At 41.8% G+C, this 17,849-nt stretch overlaps 1 protein-coding gene across 6 annotated transcripts in view; it reads left to right on the top strand.

Annotated features, from left to right (window-relative positions):
• The first annotated feature begins 249 nt into the window (after nucleotides 1-249).
• Nucleotides 250-17,849, top strand: part of frmd3 (FERM domain containing 3) — a 51,862-nt gene continuing 34,262 nt past the window's right edge. For all 6 annotated transcript variants that reach the window (XM_047592369.1, XM_047592365.1, XM_047592368.1 and 3 more), the window contains exons 1-2: nucleotides 250-675; nucleotides 16,393-16,497. In XM_047592369.1, the coding sequence (XP_047448325.1) occupies nucleotides 571-675; nucleotides 16,393-16,497 (210 nt within the window). In that variant the 5' untranslated portion in view covers nucleotides 250-570. The remainder of the gene's footprint in view (nucleotides 676-16,392; nucleotides 16,498-17,849) is intronic.

Below are 17,849 nucleotides of genomic sequence, written 5' to 3'. Positions count from 1 at the left end.
TTCACAAATTGTAATGTGGCTAAACAAAACTAAGGCAATTTTTCAAATGGCACTTGGGTTTAGTCTAATTATTTTATCCTATGTAAAATCTGGAGAATGTGGTATATATCACTAAAAATAAAAAATAAAATAGTTGCTATTTTTCTGAATCATAACAATATGAAGTTGCTGGCAAAGGATGGGTTATCTTGAATTCTGCAGGGCTTCATTTACAACTGCAATGTGAGGCGACACAAGTGAGACGAGAGGGAGAGAGACGGGGAGAGAGGGAGAGAGAGCGAGAGGGGGGGCGTGTGAGTGTTAAGGTTGCCATCCTCCATCCAGCAGATCCATCAGTGGGCAGGCAGGAGACGGACCCCGCTCTGTTGCATCCATCCTCTTCTCCATCCATCCACCTCCACATCGACCCATTCATTTCCAAGGGCGTCTCAAGGGGTGACAAGACCCGGCTGCACGGTGCATGCATGTGTGCCCGCGTATGCGCGAGTCCCTCGTACATGTAGCCTACGCGTGCGTCTGGTCTGTCTGTGAACCGCTGACATGAGGAGCTGAAACCGAACCGACAGAAGGATGAAAATGCTCCGGTTTCGCAGCCCCAGCATCCGCTCCTTGGACCAGGAGGTCCTCTGCACGATCCGGCTTCTGGACGACTCCGAGATCTCCTGCAGCATTCAGGTAAAGGAAAGCCTCGTTCACCTCATGTATTGTGCTCTGTGGTCATTGCAAATATCACGTGGACGCAGCTGATGAATTTTATTTCATTATTTTTTTACGTAGACATAGAGGTTGGGTTAAATCCATTTCTGCTTTGAGGCTATAATAACTGCACATTGTTTATCATTTTCATTATCACATAATACAAGGCAGGGCATTTGAACGTGTTGTTATTGCAGATGCTGCTGTGATTTGCAGGAGATGTTGCTGCTTTGCTCCATGCCACCTATGTGATGAGATATGTATTGAAGAGAAGGTGGAAAAAGCCTACAAAGAAGTGATCAGATCAGTGCACTTGCTTTGGAGGATTATTGTGAAATGTGACTCACATGGACAGAAGTTAGGATGAACTTTGATTCATAGCCGAGGAAATGATGGCGCTCCATGGGTGTGGTGATGATGATGATAGTAATGATGACAGGGATAGAAACAATCTCTCATGTGAAGATGAGTGGGGTTGAGAGGGAGGTGCACAGTTGTGCTACAGATGCACTTCTTCCCTTCTCCCCATAGAGTTGGCTGAACATGTAATTCCAACTCAGTTTCAAGCCTTCCTTTCCAGACAGTCCACTGTCTAGTATCAGCTGCAAGTTAAAACAAAGGCTATTGTAGACTGGAAGGAGATGATTTAATATAAACTCTATCCAGTGTGCTGAAAAGAAAAAAAAAATCAGTGTATCAGGGTCGAATCTGACAACATTTAGAGACACAAACACTTCTGTTCATGTCTTGTGTTCTGCATTAAGGTCAGATGCATGCACAATACAAACAGGAGGAGGGGCTTTTGGTGCTGAATTGTTATAAAAAGTTACAGAGTCAGCGTGGAAGCGAACTGATGAAGGTGTGGCAAGTGGCGATGTTCAGCTTTGAGTGGCTTCTGTGTTGCTGCTGCAGCTCTGAACTCTGGCTGGAGGAGCTCAGGTTTTCTTCTTATTTTGTTTGCATTTAATAATATTCTCATCTCTGACCGGATATGAAGGCACTGGCCAGTAATTTAAGCTGACATACAAGGACAAACCTTTTTTTAAAATAAATAAATAAATGAAATTGAATAAGATCTGATACTTAAACCCTTTTGGGTCACACAAACAAGGGAGAATCTATCTTCCTGTGTTTTCACAAACAAATTAGGACCTGTGTGGCTCTTCAGCCAGTGCTGCCAGCGAGGTAAAATCCGTTTGATCTGCCAAATTATGAGTCATAATTAGGGAGCACATGTTTTGAAGGAGGCAACATATCAAACTGTGTGCAGGTCACGACACCAGTGGAACAATTCAGATTCTGTAACATTCACTCATGTTACATCTTCAGCACTGCAGCAAATCCTCCAAAGAACCACCGGCTTGTTGGCAATCCAGTGAGTTACACAGAGCGCAGTGAGCAGCACCTCGTCTCATCCTAAACTGCCCTCGGACAAAGTTGTCCGCTGCCTCGAACACTGAAAATGTTCGCTGCATGTTGGACTAACTGTCTCACTGTTCTTCTGCATGTATCCAATCAATGATTTACAAAGCACCATTAGTTGCACCGTGAGAGAAGTAGGGAGCAGAGGCTGGAAATGAGGTTACGCCAGTTTCTTTGTGTTAAATGTTCAAATACACTTGTGTGCTTGTGCCTTTCAGTACACAACTGTGTGTTAAACTCTGTGTCCACATTAAAGAGCGGCTTTCCAGTCCACGAATGTGAAAGTGCGCGTGTGCTTTTAGCCGCGTGTCTGTGGTTCTACGAACAAAATGGACATTTATATTTCTAGCTGACTGCATTTTCCAGGGCTTTCTTTAATGGCTTTGTGTTCCGGCGCTGAGCTGCTCCTTCCTACATATTTCATGACATCCTGTGCTCCTCATGCTACACTTCTACCGCTCAACAACAGCACTTCTCCTCTTTCCACTGACTTCCATCCCTTACTTTATCCGCTCTTTTTCCTCCCTGCGTTGCTTGTCTGTCTTGTTTCATCTGTTGTCTGCTTTTCCCTATTGTGCAGACTATGTAGGTCAGGATAAGATGCCAAACACTGCGCTAGGCTCAATGCATAACATTAAAAGAATTGTGCATTTAAATCGTTCTCAGATTGCGCTCGTGAGCACAAGTCACAGCTGACTAGTTAGCTCAGTGTGTTTCTGTGATGACCTTATTTCCTTTAACTTTCCTCTCATGCATCATTTCTTGACTTTGCATAAAACACAAAGGTATTATCCAGCTCCCTTTGGGGCACAGTATTCAGCACCGCATGGATAATCCTATCTTGACACACCACAATAGGTGTAAATATTTCTAAGGAAACAGGCTGTGCGTTCTCCCCTAAAAAATATAAAGATTTATGGTTGGAAAGGTCACGGCACATGCACTTGTATGTCAGTTTTTAACAACAAGGCTTTTCAGCCTGATTTGCATTAAAGAGCAAATCAGAAATGAACATTAAAGAGCTGTAAACAAGATGCAAAAGGCATACATGGTAATAAAATAAGATATTTGGAGCACAGCTTAATAAGAAGCTAAAACTACATCAGTACTGAGTGTAATAAGTGAAGTCTCACTGCAGTGTAAGTTAGAAATGAATGGTCCCTGCAGCACAGACAGAAATATTTTGTGTCAAAGCAGATCTTACATTTATTTTAATGCATTACCTTTAATGCTGATCTTGGGTTAGATAGTGAATTAGATAAATTAAGACATAATAAATATATAAATAAAGAAGCCAATATTAGTAAGTAATTTAACTGAATAGAATCACCGGATGCACTTATTTCCACCTCCAGATAGATAACAACTATACGAAACATTATCATCATCCTTTGGTTATGAAGGTGTGGCATATGAAAAGCACGATGAAGTGTGGTTACTTTGACCTGAAACTCAAATCACAAAAGAAATACAGAATATAATAGTATTGGAGTCACTCAGTCATTCAGAATTAAAAAAAAAAAAAAAAGCTAAAATGTGCTTAAAACAGGCGTCAGTATTGTATCATCGACACTGTTTTAGGCACAGACTTTACCCAGCAATGCAGAGGGGGGGGGGGACATTTTTTATTTCTCTTCTGGTTCTACTTATAGAGTGGGAAACTTAAGAAAAAGGCAAAATAAGACACATCTCGTTCACACTGTAGCAGAAATTCAGGGTGTTCTAAGCAGTAATGTTGCTATTGCAGTACACAAATATATGAGCATGTGCAAACTTAACAATAAATATGAAAATACAACGTATAGAATTATGCAGAAGAAGAGCTTCTCTGTATGTAAACCATATGCATTGTGTCTACAATAAATATTAAAAATATATAGTCAGTAATATATGTGTCTCTCAAGCATTCACATGGAGAATGTTCATTTTGAAAAAAAAAAGGTTGCGGGCCATGTCGAGTGACGGCAGCCTACAGCAGAGCATGAGTATTTTTACTTCCAAGTTGTGACTCTGAGAGCGTCTCTACAGCGGCTCAGGTGAGTGAGTTTTGTCTCAGAGTTGTGTCTACAGCCCAGAGCGGTGAACGTGTCCAGTCTGCTGCTCTCATGTTCAGAGGGGATGTTAAGTCAGACCTGCTGCAGGAGAAACATGTCAAGATCAATACGCGCTGACCTCCTCCGCTTTCCGGCTGCTCTCCCCGTCATCGTTCACTCTTTTTTTTCTCATCCTCCCATCTCCCTTCCATTTCCATCCCTCTGTCCCCTGCATGCTCTTTCACCCCGTTTCTTCTCTCCATAGTTATTTCTGGTTTTCAGCTGCACATTTACTCACCTTTCTCACTTTCCGTTTTCACGTCTCTCATATATATTTCTCTTTTTTCCCTTCCCTCTCCTCTCCTCCCTCCCCTCTGTCTCTCTCTTCCTCCCTCCTTCTCTCCTGTCTCTCTCTTTCTCCCTGCCTCTTCTCTGTGACACATCATGTATAATTAAGGGAGATCACTGTTCTTCATGAGGCCAACATCAGTCAGCTGTCGGCGATGCTCTTACACATAACGAGACCCTGTGAGTGTGTGTGCGCATGTGCTGTATGTGTGTGTTTGGGGGTTGCATGAAAGATTTAAAAGTAGCTAAAGTTCTGCCGTCACGGACTTTAATTCACCATACTTAACAAGAGATTACTGCTTGGCACCGTAATAGCTCGAACCTTCGGAAGCTCGTAATATATCTCGCTGAAGGTTCTGTTTCTATTCTTGTGTAGGTCATATTATCAATGCATCACTCATGCTTTCGTTCTATTTAAAGGTGCAAATCGATGCAGGTATTGCTTTACACTGCGGCTGACTTTTGCTTGGCCAAGGAGAGGTGTGATTAGTTTTTCTTTGCTTTTATAGGTGGCTCTGTGGGTTTGTATTTGAAGGAGTTTTGATTGAATACCAAAGTTGGGGCCATTTTTCTGAGCCAAGCCGAGGCAAGCGATAGGCACTAGGGTAAGCATTATACCGATGGAAAATAGAAACATAAGTGTGTTTGTGTGTGCAAAGCTGAGCCGGTGTTCTTGTTTCTGGTAACAGGCATTCTTCCGAGCAGCTTATAAATAGCATCATTTTTCTATTCTTGTCCCACTTGCCGGCGCCTCTTTGATGCTCCTCCGAAGATGACTAAAGAGAAATAATCCTTTTTCTGACTCGTGCCGGCGACTGAATGGAAGCAGGGAAGAGATGAGACGGCGGGATAGGAGGGAGGAACGCAACAAAAGAGCAGACTGAGGATTGGGGGAAAGAAAGCGAGATGGTTGGTGGCAACACGTGAGCCGTTATGAGGAGAGCGAAATGTCAGTGTAGGAAGGAGCAGGGCAAGAAAATATGATGGGGTGGCTGTGGAAAAAAAAAAAAAGATTAATCAGATTAAAACATGATACAGATTATAAATGAGACTGGCAAAGGGGAAGAGAGAGGAGTGTAAACCAGGATAGGGGGATGTATAAAAGCTGCTGATAGAGGAATCTTCAAAAATAGAGGCTTTGAAAGAGAGAGGAGGTAAAAAAAAAAATCTCAGGTAGGTCAGAGGTCTCACACACAGAGAGAATGGATTCATATGGAAGCTACTGCAAGAAAGTCATTCATTGTTAAGTTTATTCTTACAGTAATTAATGCATTCCTTCCCCTAACTCAGACTTATTTAGTCTATATTTGTCTATTCTGGTGGGAGGTTTGTGAAAGGAGGAGATGTCAGGTCCATTTCCCTCCCTTTCTCACTGCTCATTAACACAATGAAGAAAGAGGTGGCTGAGTTTTGTAAAAGTTCTTTTTGATTTCATTAGTACTCATTTAAATTAATTTACGGGAGATACCATTGGAAGAAAAAGAGACAGATTTTCACCATTGCATCAACATTTTTTAAACATAGTTAACACTTAGTAAACCCCCCAAAAAAACAAAGGATAAGAACAGAGAGTGAAATCATAAGTCCAGAGGGTTTATTCAAGTTATTTTCTATCCTTTGTATCCATGTTTCCCATGCCAACGAGGTAAAATAAAAACAACCGAGCCACCTTGTTTAAGAAGCTAGCTTGACTTAATTACATTCAGTTTATTTTACCAGGATAATCCATTCAGCATCATTAAGTCTTTCTGGGGAGGCCTGCATACATAAATACAGAACACATCTGTCATACCCAACAGCCTCGGTTTACAGACGCATGCTTGAGCTTTAATGGGCTGATGGTAACAGAAACAGATGCATTAAACTTTCCTTGCTGACACCTTTTTTTTAATAAAATTTGCAAAAGCTGACCGAGGCAAACAACAGGCGTATGCATTCAAATTATCCTCACAAACATCATTTCAAACATTTATGGATTTATTTTTGCATTTAGAATATAATAGAAACAAAAAAATGACCAAACCTCGCACCATCTAAGAAGCTGAACATTATATAGATGAGGTCAACATCCTGACTGTGTAAACATGTGTAAACATGCGAAGGGTATTAGCTTTACCTACAGGGCCCTTCACAGCTTGTAAACAGTTTGATGTGTGTAGGTCCGGGGCTTAGCCAGAGGCAAAACATCAACGTCGGTTAGCATATTTCAATGGCCTGTTTTGGCAAGAACGGATGAGGAAAACACATATTTTAGATTATATACTAATAAACAACATACACCTAACGTTGAATTAGCTAGCGGTTAGCATTAGCATTAACCTGTAACAGAAATCCCCCAATTAATGATTAACTTAATATATTTTCAGTCACAATTTTGTGACCCAGGGAAACCCAGGGGTCTTCTACATTTTTTCAGGCCAAGGACCCCCATACCGATGGAGAGATTAAGAAAAGACCCCCACCTACTCTATGTGTCCTATATTAATCTCAGCCTATGCTTATTATCATTTTGAATTCAATATTAAATATTCAAATAATACACAGGTACAAATATTAATTATTTTTAAAACATGTGCAACAGTAGGGTGGCCGTGCAAATGCTGTAAACATAAACTAATAATAATGCTCAATAATACCTAATGCTAGCAGCTGCACTTTTAGCTCCTCTTCTGCTAATATTGCAGCGTGCACCCGGAATTTCCCCTGGGAAAAGAATAGGCTTTCGCCAATTGCGGGGAACCTGACAGAGTCAGCGTGTAATATGCGGCCTCGTGATTGGCTCAGCAGCGATAGGGCGGGGTTTATACTGTGTACAGGAGGCTTAGATTGACAGGTCCCGGCTAGCGTGGTGCGCTGTTGAGACCGCTCCTGTATCACTGAATGAGTGAAGTGCTGACTGAAATGTGTTGGGTTCATTTTAATGTGTATTTAAAGAAATTTTATAAATATATAAAAAATGTATAATCAACCAAAGATTTTGCGACCCCCCTGCAGACCCTTAGGGGGTCCACGGACCCTTTGTTGAAAACCTATGGTCTAACCCATAATGTTGTCCAGGCTGAAACTGATGATGTATTACGTATTAATCTTACCTGATATTAAGTGTGCGCTGCAAACACGAGGGCTGTTGATAACTTTGTTGGTCCCAAGAATACAGCAAGACAGCATTTTTGCAGTTGACAGTGACAGTGTTCGCCTCAAGCTTTTGCCTCCAGCTAACGTCGTGGCGTCACAATGACATAGGCCATGAAGGGGTCCATAGGAAGCACACACACAGTTTGTGCTAAATACATACATTAAGTAAGCAGTCCCATTAATATTCTCTAAACACACAGTTTGTCTTTTTCCCTCGTTGATTGGACGGTTGTCTGGGACAACCTTTCGTGCCTGCTGCGGTATGAAGATAAGACAGCTTCCCCAGAGCCCACACTAATTTCAGCCATGTTGCAGCTGGAGTCACATCGTTGTCTTCACTCTTTTGCTGTCCTGCCATGTCGTGAGTTACTGTCCAGCTATACACAGTGTGAGATAATCCATTACAACAGAAACTGCTCCTGCTAATTTATAGCTCTACTTCACAGCGTATTAGGGCGGGCGCCCAGCCATGAACTCAATGTGTGAAGGCGCACATGACATGTTTTATGTCACGTGTGTTCATTTGTGTGTGTCTTTGCGTGTGTACAGTATAGCTGTGTGTGTGTGAGCACCTCTGGACTGTGCAGGTAATGATAATTGGTTTCCCTCTTTCAACACAGGAGCAAGGTCACACAGTCACCCTGTTATCAGTGTTGAGTGGTGCTCACAGCGGTAAGGAGGATTATCATCTAAATAATTTAAACGGTGATATTCAAAATTAAAGCGTATTTGAAGATGGAATAATTTATCATACGTATCACAGGAGATTAGTGCTCCTTAAATTTACACTGGCGTCATGGGTTCAACCTTTAAGACACTGATGATGATTATTAAGTGACAAAACAAGTAATGATTGCTTACATGTAAGCAAAATGAGACAGCGTAGCTTGAGTGTCAGTCATGCTAACTTTGCTCTCTACTTTAGAAATATGGTTAAATGGCAAGTTTACAAAAAAAGCTTACTATGGAAAAAAGCTGAATCGCCCAGCAGCTTTTATAGGAACTGTTTTGAAAGATTTTTATTCAAGTCTAGCTGAAAACTAACACTTGAAATCAACAGTGTTAACATCTTTAACCATATTTTTCAGGTTCAACTTTGCAGCTAACACAAGCCCCCCTCCGTTTCTATCCATACAATGCAACGATTTGGTAATAAACTAAAGTGCTGGACAACTAAAACATTAGACTTCATGATCCGGCAGTTAGCTGTTTTGATAATTGCAGAACAAAAGTAAGGGCATCACCATAGTCAAGATGTATAATGTAGAAGATATAAATCTGTGAACTGTCAATATAGAAGAAGAAGCTTCTATTCCAAAGTTTGTTAATAGAAAGATGGGAATATTCTCTATTTAGTGTTTTGGCCACGCTGCAATAATGATAAGATAAGGAAGTCTCTCCATATGCCAAGTCTGTAGCCCCAGGCAGGCGTCCATTACTGTCATGGGTCAGCGGTGGAGGAGGTTAAACTCAGCACACTCTGTAATGCAGCTTGTGAGATCAATACCACACTGGAGCTGTGTGGGTCTCAGTCTGACATCTGACATCCTGCTTTGTCTCTTCGAGCTGCCTCTCTCTGTTTGGCTCAATGTCTTTTTTTTTCAGTTAAAAAGAAAAGACAACATGGGTTTACTAGTCAAACATTTACTGGTAAATGGTGCCATGCCAGGAAGCTATTATGGAGAGGGATGCTAGTGATGAGGTCAATCCAAATGTTTCTCTTTTTACACTTTAAATTAGATGCATTCTATAATTCATCTCAATGACTGGAAGTGTTTGATCGTCTGCTGCTCTCCTCTGATCTTGGAGTCGATGTCGCCCCAGAGGAGGATTTGTGTTTTGCATCCGGCTCACTTTCAAAATCCATTTTTAATATCATTACAAACTATTTGTGCGTGTTAAATTCTAGTGGAGTTTCTAAAAATGAGAAGTGAGTCAGACTACAAAAAATACAGGAAGTGTGTTTATATTTTGTAACATCATGCAAAGGTAAAACTGTCTTTGAATATTCTTTACAGTGTGTAGCTTTAAATGAAAAGCAGGGGAAATCCAATACTGAGTGGTTTAGTCGGACAGTGAGGACACGAGAAAAGGAAACAGTGCAAAAATAGAAAGGAAAGCGGTTCTAACTATTATCTCCTACTTTAATCCTCTGCATTGTTTTCCCCACAGCCCCACATCCAGCGCATTGATTTGTCTCTGCTGTATCCTCGTCAAGCCTCTGGATCGATCCATTCATTGGTTCGGGGACTTGAGTTTTGGGTGGTAAACACAAACTGGCTTTAGAAACATTGGCACCCTTAATAATAGGAGGACAATGTTGCCACACGTGCACTAAAGCCAGCCTGCCGACTCCTAATTGGTAAATAAACTGGCAAATGAATTCACTTGAGTCTTAAATTTTGATTTCCCTGAAGGGTAGCAGCAGCGGAGAGGGAAAGACATGAATTAGAGAAGCATTTGTCTTGGTCAGCTACTAAGTCTTTCAAATTGTCTCTGTGTCGATGTAAAGAGGGGCATATCATTATCCTTAAATTCCCCATCCTCTCCTTTAGTCTCCTGAGGTTCACAGAGGATGCAGATAGGAGAGAGTGTTCTTCACGGGGACGTCACAGAAATGTTACGCTTCTTCTCTCACTGCGTTTCATCCCAGCCAATTAGGTTTGCAGAGTCATGAAATGAATTGTGTCGTGGTCGATAAGGACCAGTCATAATTTAGCTGGCATGCATATTAAATAAACAACGAGGGGTGTTTTAAGTGGGCCAGGGCACCCGGGGTCCTAATGCTTGGTTTGTCCCAATCAGAACAAGTCACACGTGTTGGACTGCAAGTCAAGTGTACATTGAGTTGATTTAAAAGGTCTTCCATTATCATTTAATTTAAAGAATAGCACCCTCGTTTCATTTATTTCTATTCTGTATTTCATTGCTGACTGCTCCAGTTCATGCATTTCAGTCAGAGAGCTAGAAGAAGAGTCCTTCAACCACATGTAGATATGTCTGCAGTCCTCAAAGACCCCTCTGCCCATCTGGACAGCTGCATGATGCGTCAGTATTTTATGTCTGTTTGAACCTCTCAGTTCATCTTCAGTTTCCTCAGGGCTCTATCATCTGTCACACACAAAAATGTCTCTGACACAGCTGGATAGGAGAAATGTATAACATCTTGTGTCAATGTGACCAAGTTCTGCTGGGAAACTTTTGGACCTGGCATTGATGGGTATGTTACTTAGACATGTACCACCCACCTAGACCAGACCAGCTACCCCCACCCCATAGCAATGACACTATTTGATCATATTTGTTTTTTAGGTTCAGCAGCAGCAGGATGCAGCCTGACACAGGCACAACCCAGCGGAGCCAAATGTCCCCACTAACAACATCCTGTAGCCAGACACCATAGCACAACCTCAGAAGGCCCATGTCCATTCTCTGATGAGTCACAACTGTTTTGGAGGCTTAGAGGAGACCTAAACAACATTAGGCAGACGGTCACAATGTTATGCCCGATCCGTGTATGTTGGCAGCAAAAGTATTGAAGTTTGTACTAGGGCTGGGCGGTATGACCAAAATTCTGACGCTACCACGGTATTTTTTTATTTTTTTTTTATGCATAATCAGGTGTTCACAACATTTGTTACTGGTTGAAAGAGGAATAAATGCAGTAGATTGACTAAGGATGGACTATTTTACTGTCATGAAAATGTTTTTTTTGGTCAAAAAACCACAAACAACCAATACGGCACTTTTTTTTGGCAAGTTCTTCCGTGTCTTCGTGGTCTTCGCTTTTTGCCGCTTCATTTTCAGACCTTTCCATATTCACCACACCTCGCAGTAATGCAGTCGGTATGCGGGTGTATTTTAAAAATTCATATTTCATATAATGGGAAAGAAAAATACCGGTATTCAGAATAAACCGGTATAACACCCAGCCGTAGTTTGTACGTATCCCAGCAGCTTTAGAAAAATACTCATACAGAAACAATAAGCAAAATAAATGAAATGCTGCAGTGAATTATTAGAATCAACTAGACTTTCTGCTGAGTCCAACACGGCTGTTGCCAACTAGCTCACATCTCTGTGTGGATGAAGAACCACAAACAAATCCCAAAAGTCGTCCACGATTCAGAGGCAAGTTAAAAAGTTACATGAGCGGCACACACTAAGGTGTTCGATCAAGAATCTTAAATCCGCACGTCAATACTTCCACGTTTCGTCTTCTTTAGCCGACAGACAGTTTTGTGAATTCTCTAAAAATAAACGAATAAATAATTGAGTACGTGTTGATGCTTCTCTAGTTTTTCCTCCCCGGTTTTGTTAGCTCGGCTTAGCTTCTGTACTCGGCTGACTGTAGGGGTGGTTGCCCTGTTGAGGAAAATAATGGCAGAGGATAGTCGCACACACTGGAACACACACGTCAAAGTGCACTTTGCTTCTGCTAAACTGAATCCCCTCCACGCTGAGGCTATATTTAAAGTGTGTGTATGCGTCTGTGTGTTCAAGCGAAAGTCAAGAGAGGAGCACTTTGCTGTCATTAGGTGAGATCATGTAGAAACAGGATGACAGGGTTAATTTTTAATGGCCAGCCTTTGGTTATATAAAATATGTATTCAGCCCTTGTTGGACATGACATAGACTCTTCATATCTCTCTTCCTCACTCTGTCTCTTTCTTTCTGTCAGGTCAGTCTTTCAATCTATTATTTTTTGCCTTTTCAGCCTCTCAGCGTGTTTGGCCTTGTTTCAGTCTCCGTCTAGTCTGTTCCTCTCGCTTCTTGCTTGGCGTCAGTCCACCTCTCTTCTCCCGATGAGCGTCTGCCCTGAGAACCAGATAGAGGGGAGGTGTTGTTTGATGATCTTGCAGGAGACAGCTCGCAGCGTAGCCGCTTTTGTTCCGTTTCTTCTATTTTTTCCCCCCCTCCCTCTGTGCGTCTCTGTTTGCGCTTCAGATTTAACAGCTTAGTAACACTATTGTCACGGATCAAGAGATGTAGACGGATACACACAAACACACAAATGGTGACGGAGACATGTGGCGCGCGACTGATTTTTTTTACCCAACACACACACACACACACACACACATATGCCACAGGCAGGTTAGCATGGAGGCAAACAATCACAACTACACCCACAGGGACACACACTTCATTCGCTTGGTGGTGTCGCTGTGATATAATGACAACCCTGCAGTCTCTAAAATCAGCTGATCATTTCTGTAATGATATATATCATATCAAAGGTCACCAGGGACACACACACACACACACACAGCGAACTCTTGTGAGAATAATCTTCAGTAATCTTGTTGGTCAGTTGAAAGAGTGGTTGTTTGTTTATTATTAATCGGCTGCAAAAGTCAGTAGTTACGTTATTTGATGTTTTGCTACGTGGCCCAGCTCCTCAAAGTCACATCTACATGTGCAGGAAACAGAAAATCAGATTTAATTATGATTAAACCCGCCACCAGACTACGCTGTGGAAGTTTTACAGATCAACAGTTTGATTAAAATCACTTCCATCAATATTTTTTAAATCATTCCATGATAGTGTGAAATGAATGTGAAATGGGTCTCACTGTATGACTCTGCAGCTTCCCGCAGCTCCATAACTGCAGGTTAACTCTCTGGTTAGTGAAAAAGCTAAAAACACCGTAAGTAAGGCAGACAAACAGACACAGGTAGTGACTGGCTGGTGAACAGAGTGGAGCATTTAGCATTAAGAGTCAAATGTGTTGTTCAGTTGTTGGAAGAAACTTTTCAGATACAAATGAACAATCATGTTGCTCTGCTGGTCACGTTCAGTGATTTCATAAGATCAACAGATCACTTCGTCATACCACCCATATGATTCCTAAAGAGAAGATTTTAAGCTACTGATGACGGTTTAGACTTCTGTGGCGTTGCGGCTACAACAACAGACCCTAATGTACCTCCCCAGAAATGTAACTACATGCCATGGAGATACACTGCAAGAGCTGGGATTGATTCGCCTGATAGTAGCTTATTTCCGCTCAAGCATTTCCGGCTGCTTCTCAGTCTCCTCAGTTTTCATATTGATTGTTTTAGATCAATAAAGATGAAACACATCGGGCAGAGTTGTATTACTTGTCTTCGGCGAATGTTTCAGTCGCCTTTGTGGAAAGTGAAGCAGGGAATAGAAACAAAAATTAACCCGACTGGCGAAAAAAAAGACACAGCACTGACTTTGGTGATGTTTTTACAGAGCGAACCAAGTACAAATTGCCTCACACCAGCGTTGTACCTTTTTGTACCTTTTTTTACCTTTTGTACCAGGCTGTTAACATTATTTCTGCTGTAAAGTTGGTCAGTGTTACATGGTGGTCTGTGGAGATTGATTTGCTTTTGGCAATTCAAGGAAGACCAGTTCTTGGCATTTATACTTGGCTTTATTTTTTTTTTAACGCAGCTTGATTGTGTTACCAGCTCCCAAAATGAGGTTATGACATGCAGTATGTTGTAACACTGGTGTTTTTGCTGTGTCTAATGCCCAGAAACATCAGTTATCCATAGACTTGATATTAGTCTGCACAAGTCCTGACTTCAAACAATATCCAAACAAAATCCCGACTAAATATGGGGTCAAAGCAACAGGCAAAACAAATGGGCTTCCTCCTGAAATGTCGAAGTCACTCAGTGGTGATAATGTGATGAGTGTGTTGGCAAGATTAGCCTATATGTGAACTCCATCTGTGTATTGTGCACTTCTTTCATTTTTAATTGTTCTCCCTTTCTGGATGCACTGGCCTGAAATTGAAATTGACTGCTTTACAGCTTTAACCGTTTTTTTTTCGCATTCACTAAATCTGTGTGTTTTGTTCGAGCTGTTTCTGTTTTTAGTGTTTGTCAGTTGTGGCTCTGATATTTACTGGAAACATCTTATTTCCGTGGCTATTCTGTCACTATGCTGCAATTACTGTACATAAGAGGCTGTTGACGGGGAAATGAAGCATGACTCACAAGGAAATTTATTTAAAAGGTTGCCTTGGCAAGAGATTGCAGTGTGCATTGTGTATATAACAGTTACTGAACACAGACCACCTTCAGCAAATAAACTAATTTCATAATCTGCGGCAGCCGCCATGAAGATCTGTTTCAATGAGCTGAACAGAAAGGTTTCAGATGCCACGTCACTCGTACTTCTTGGGCTCCCACTGGAAATTAAGTCTGTTTTTTTTTTTTCCATTTTTCCCCTTTCCACCAGCAGAAAAAAAACCCATGTATAATTCAACAGAAATGAGAGACAGTCAGTTTTAAGAGTTGCAGGAGATGAGAAAAACGGAGAAATACAGGCACAACCCTAGATCACAAATAAAGTTACATTTACTGTGCTTGACAGTGAAGGAAATAAATTAAACATGACATGAAGGAACATGAAGGAATAAACAAAAGTCGATGAAGATGGCACAATATTGCACAGCAGTAGACCTGAAATGAGATCAAAATGAAAACAGTGGGAAGCATGAGCTAAACCTCTCCAGTAAAGTATTTATTGATTACTTCTCGTCTTACTTAAATGGAATAAATTGCTGTGTTGAATGCTGCACTCATCTCAACGATTGCTGTGGAGCAGATGATTCTCACTTTTGGCTCAGAACCTTTGACCTAAACCTCTGCAAAAGTGCTGAAACTGTCCCTCTTTGTTCAACAAAGTCAGCTGATGTCGGTCACTTGTGCTACGATGCATTGCAGTTGCAAATGGCTGCAAATAGCAATGGCGAGCAAAGCTGATGACTAATATAACCGCCTTCCTTGCTGACGAGGTACTGGACACGTTGAGTCGTTGCTGACGTGGCAGCCAGTGGACAGAGACCTTAAGGAGCTTTTACGTTTGAATCAAGGAGGTGAGGCTTAAAGTGAATGTGTCTGGGACAGTGAAGTGACTTTAAAGTGCATGCAATCAGTTGCCAAGGAAGCGTTGCTTCGTTTTTATGGTGCCTCGATTGTCGGTTTTCCCTCTTTTAATGGCACGATGTGGCCAAAGGAGACAGCTGTGGCTTGGTGCGAGTGTGTTGACGTGAACGTTCATGCGTGCCCCTGCTGGTGAGTAAATCACAACAAGGGCAAACGGATGATTTCTGACGGAGTCAATCAGTCCTGCTTAGCTGAGCACAGAACCACCTCCATCAGCAGGTTATGGAGTCGTTAGAGGGGACAGGCGCGCGCGGGGAGGGATAATCCGTGATGCATATACTATGAGGAAATAACCATCTGATGAATATTGACAGTATAAGTCAATAGGCCAAAGGTAAGGATGGAAAGTGTACGTCTATGATGACAGCATGCGTACTTGTGAAATAATTTTACTGTGCTATGGTAAAGACACAAGCGTGCGACAATCCTTCTGAGAAGCTGTGTGTGATGAGTAGATATTGACTGAGCAGGTAGTAAATGCAGAGTGATTATTGATTTCTCTCGGCCTGCACCGGGTTTGGGAACACAAAGAGCGTATTTACCGTGTGGAATATGTTTGCAAGGGAGATATCATCACCAAGACACCAAAATGTTGCTGACGTACTTCTTTCCATGTGTGTGTTTTACACCGGCGACAACACGTGTGCATCACTGGAGAATTATCCCTGAGGAGGAGTGTGGAGGGGGTTGTTCACTGTGATTGTAGTGCGGTGATGCAGCACCTATCAGGTGGTTTTATTAGATGGAAAGATTGCTAAGAGTACTTCATGCTGGTAGGATATAAAATGACATCCTGGATTCACGTTTTGTTTTTTTTTCTTTCCAGAGAGACACTAAAGGCCAGTTCCTGTTGGACCATGTGTGCAATCACTACAACCTGCTCGAGAAGGACTACTTTGGGATTCGATATGTAGATCCTGAGAAACAAAGGGTAACTATGATACAAACTTCTGACAATCAAAAGCTCTAGGGTAGCATTCGTTTCATCATGATCTATGAATGGTTATTATGTTGTCTTCTATATTAAGTGTCGTAAAGAAAGTCAAAAAAAAAATAGCCATCACGACTCTCAGTGAGGACTTCAGGTTAGTCCAAAATAGAATAGTTTACTAAAAAAATTATAAAAAATGAGAAAAACTGAAAATCTTTGTGTGTCAGAGACTGGAATATACAGTGGGGGAAATAAGTATTTGATCCCCTGCTGAATTTGTAAGTTTGCCCACTTCCATAGAAATGATCAGACTCTGGTTTTTATGGTTGTTTACTGGTTATGGGTATAGACAGAATATCAATCGAAAATGCATAAAAAACACACAATCTAAAAGTTATAAATTGTTATGTATTTTATTAAGGGAAATAAGTATTTGATCCCCAACAATTCACTTAGAATTCAGGCTCCTACAGATTGGCTGGTGCGCATGTGGCACACAGCTGTGCTCAGTCAACTAATTACCAATACTCCTGATCTTAACTCGTCATGTATATAAAGCACACCTGCTCTAAGAATCAGTTTCTTACATTCCAACTTCTACAGCACCATGGGCAAGACCAAAGAGCTGTCAAAAGATGTCAGGGACAAGATTGTAGACCTGCACAAGGCTGGTATAGGTTACAAAACCATCAGCAAAAGGCTTGGTGAGAAGGTGACAACTATTGGTGCCATTATTCGCAAGTGGAAGACCCATAAAAGGACCATCAACTGTCCTCGGTCTGGAGCTCCCCGCAAAATCTCGCCTCATGGAGTGAGGATGATGATGAGAAAGGTGAGGGAGCAGCCTAAAACAACACGGCAGGAGCTTGTTAATGATCTGGAAGCAGTTGGGACCTCCGTCACCAAGAAAACAGTTGGCAACACACTGCGCCGTTATGGACTGAACTCTTGCAGTGCCCGCAAGGTCCCCCTACTCAAGAAGGCACATGTACAGGCCCGCCTTAAGTTTGCCAGTGAACATCTAAATGACTCAGAGAAGGCTTGGGAGAAAGTGCTGTGGTCTGACGAAACCAAAGTTGAGCTATTTGGCATTAACTCGACCCGCCGTGTTTGGAGGATGAAAAAACGTGAGTATGACCCAAAGAACACCATACCCACGGTTAAGCATGGAGGTGGAAACATCATGTTTTGGGGCTGTTTTTCAGCAAAGGGTACAGGGCAACTTCACCGCATTATGGGGCCAATGAATGCAGCCATGTACTGTAACATCTTGGACAAAAACCTTCTTTCCTCAGCAAGAACACTGAAGATGCCTCGTGGGTGGGTTTTCCAACATGACAATGACCCAAAAC

This window comes from Mugil cephalus, chromosome 8, assembly GCF_022458985.1.
Source record: "Mugil cephalus isolate CIBA_MC_2020 chromosome 8, CIBA_Mcephalus_1.1, whole genome shotgun sequence".
Lineage (NCBI taxonomy): Eukaryota > Metazoa > Chordata > Actinopteri > Mugiliformes > Mugilidae > Mugil > Mugil cephalus.
The sequence above is the reverse complement of the archived record's forward strand: the minus strand, read 5'-3'. Positions and strand labels throughout refer to the sequence as shown.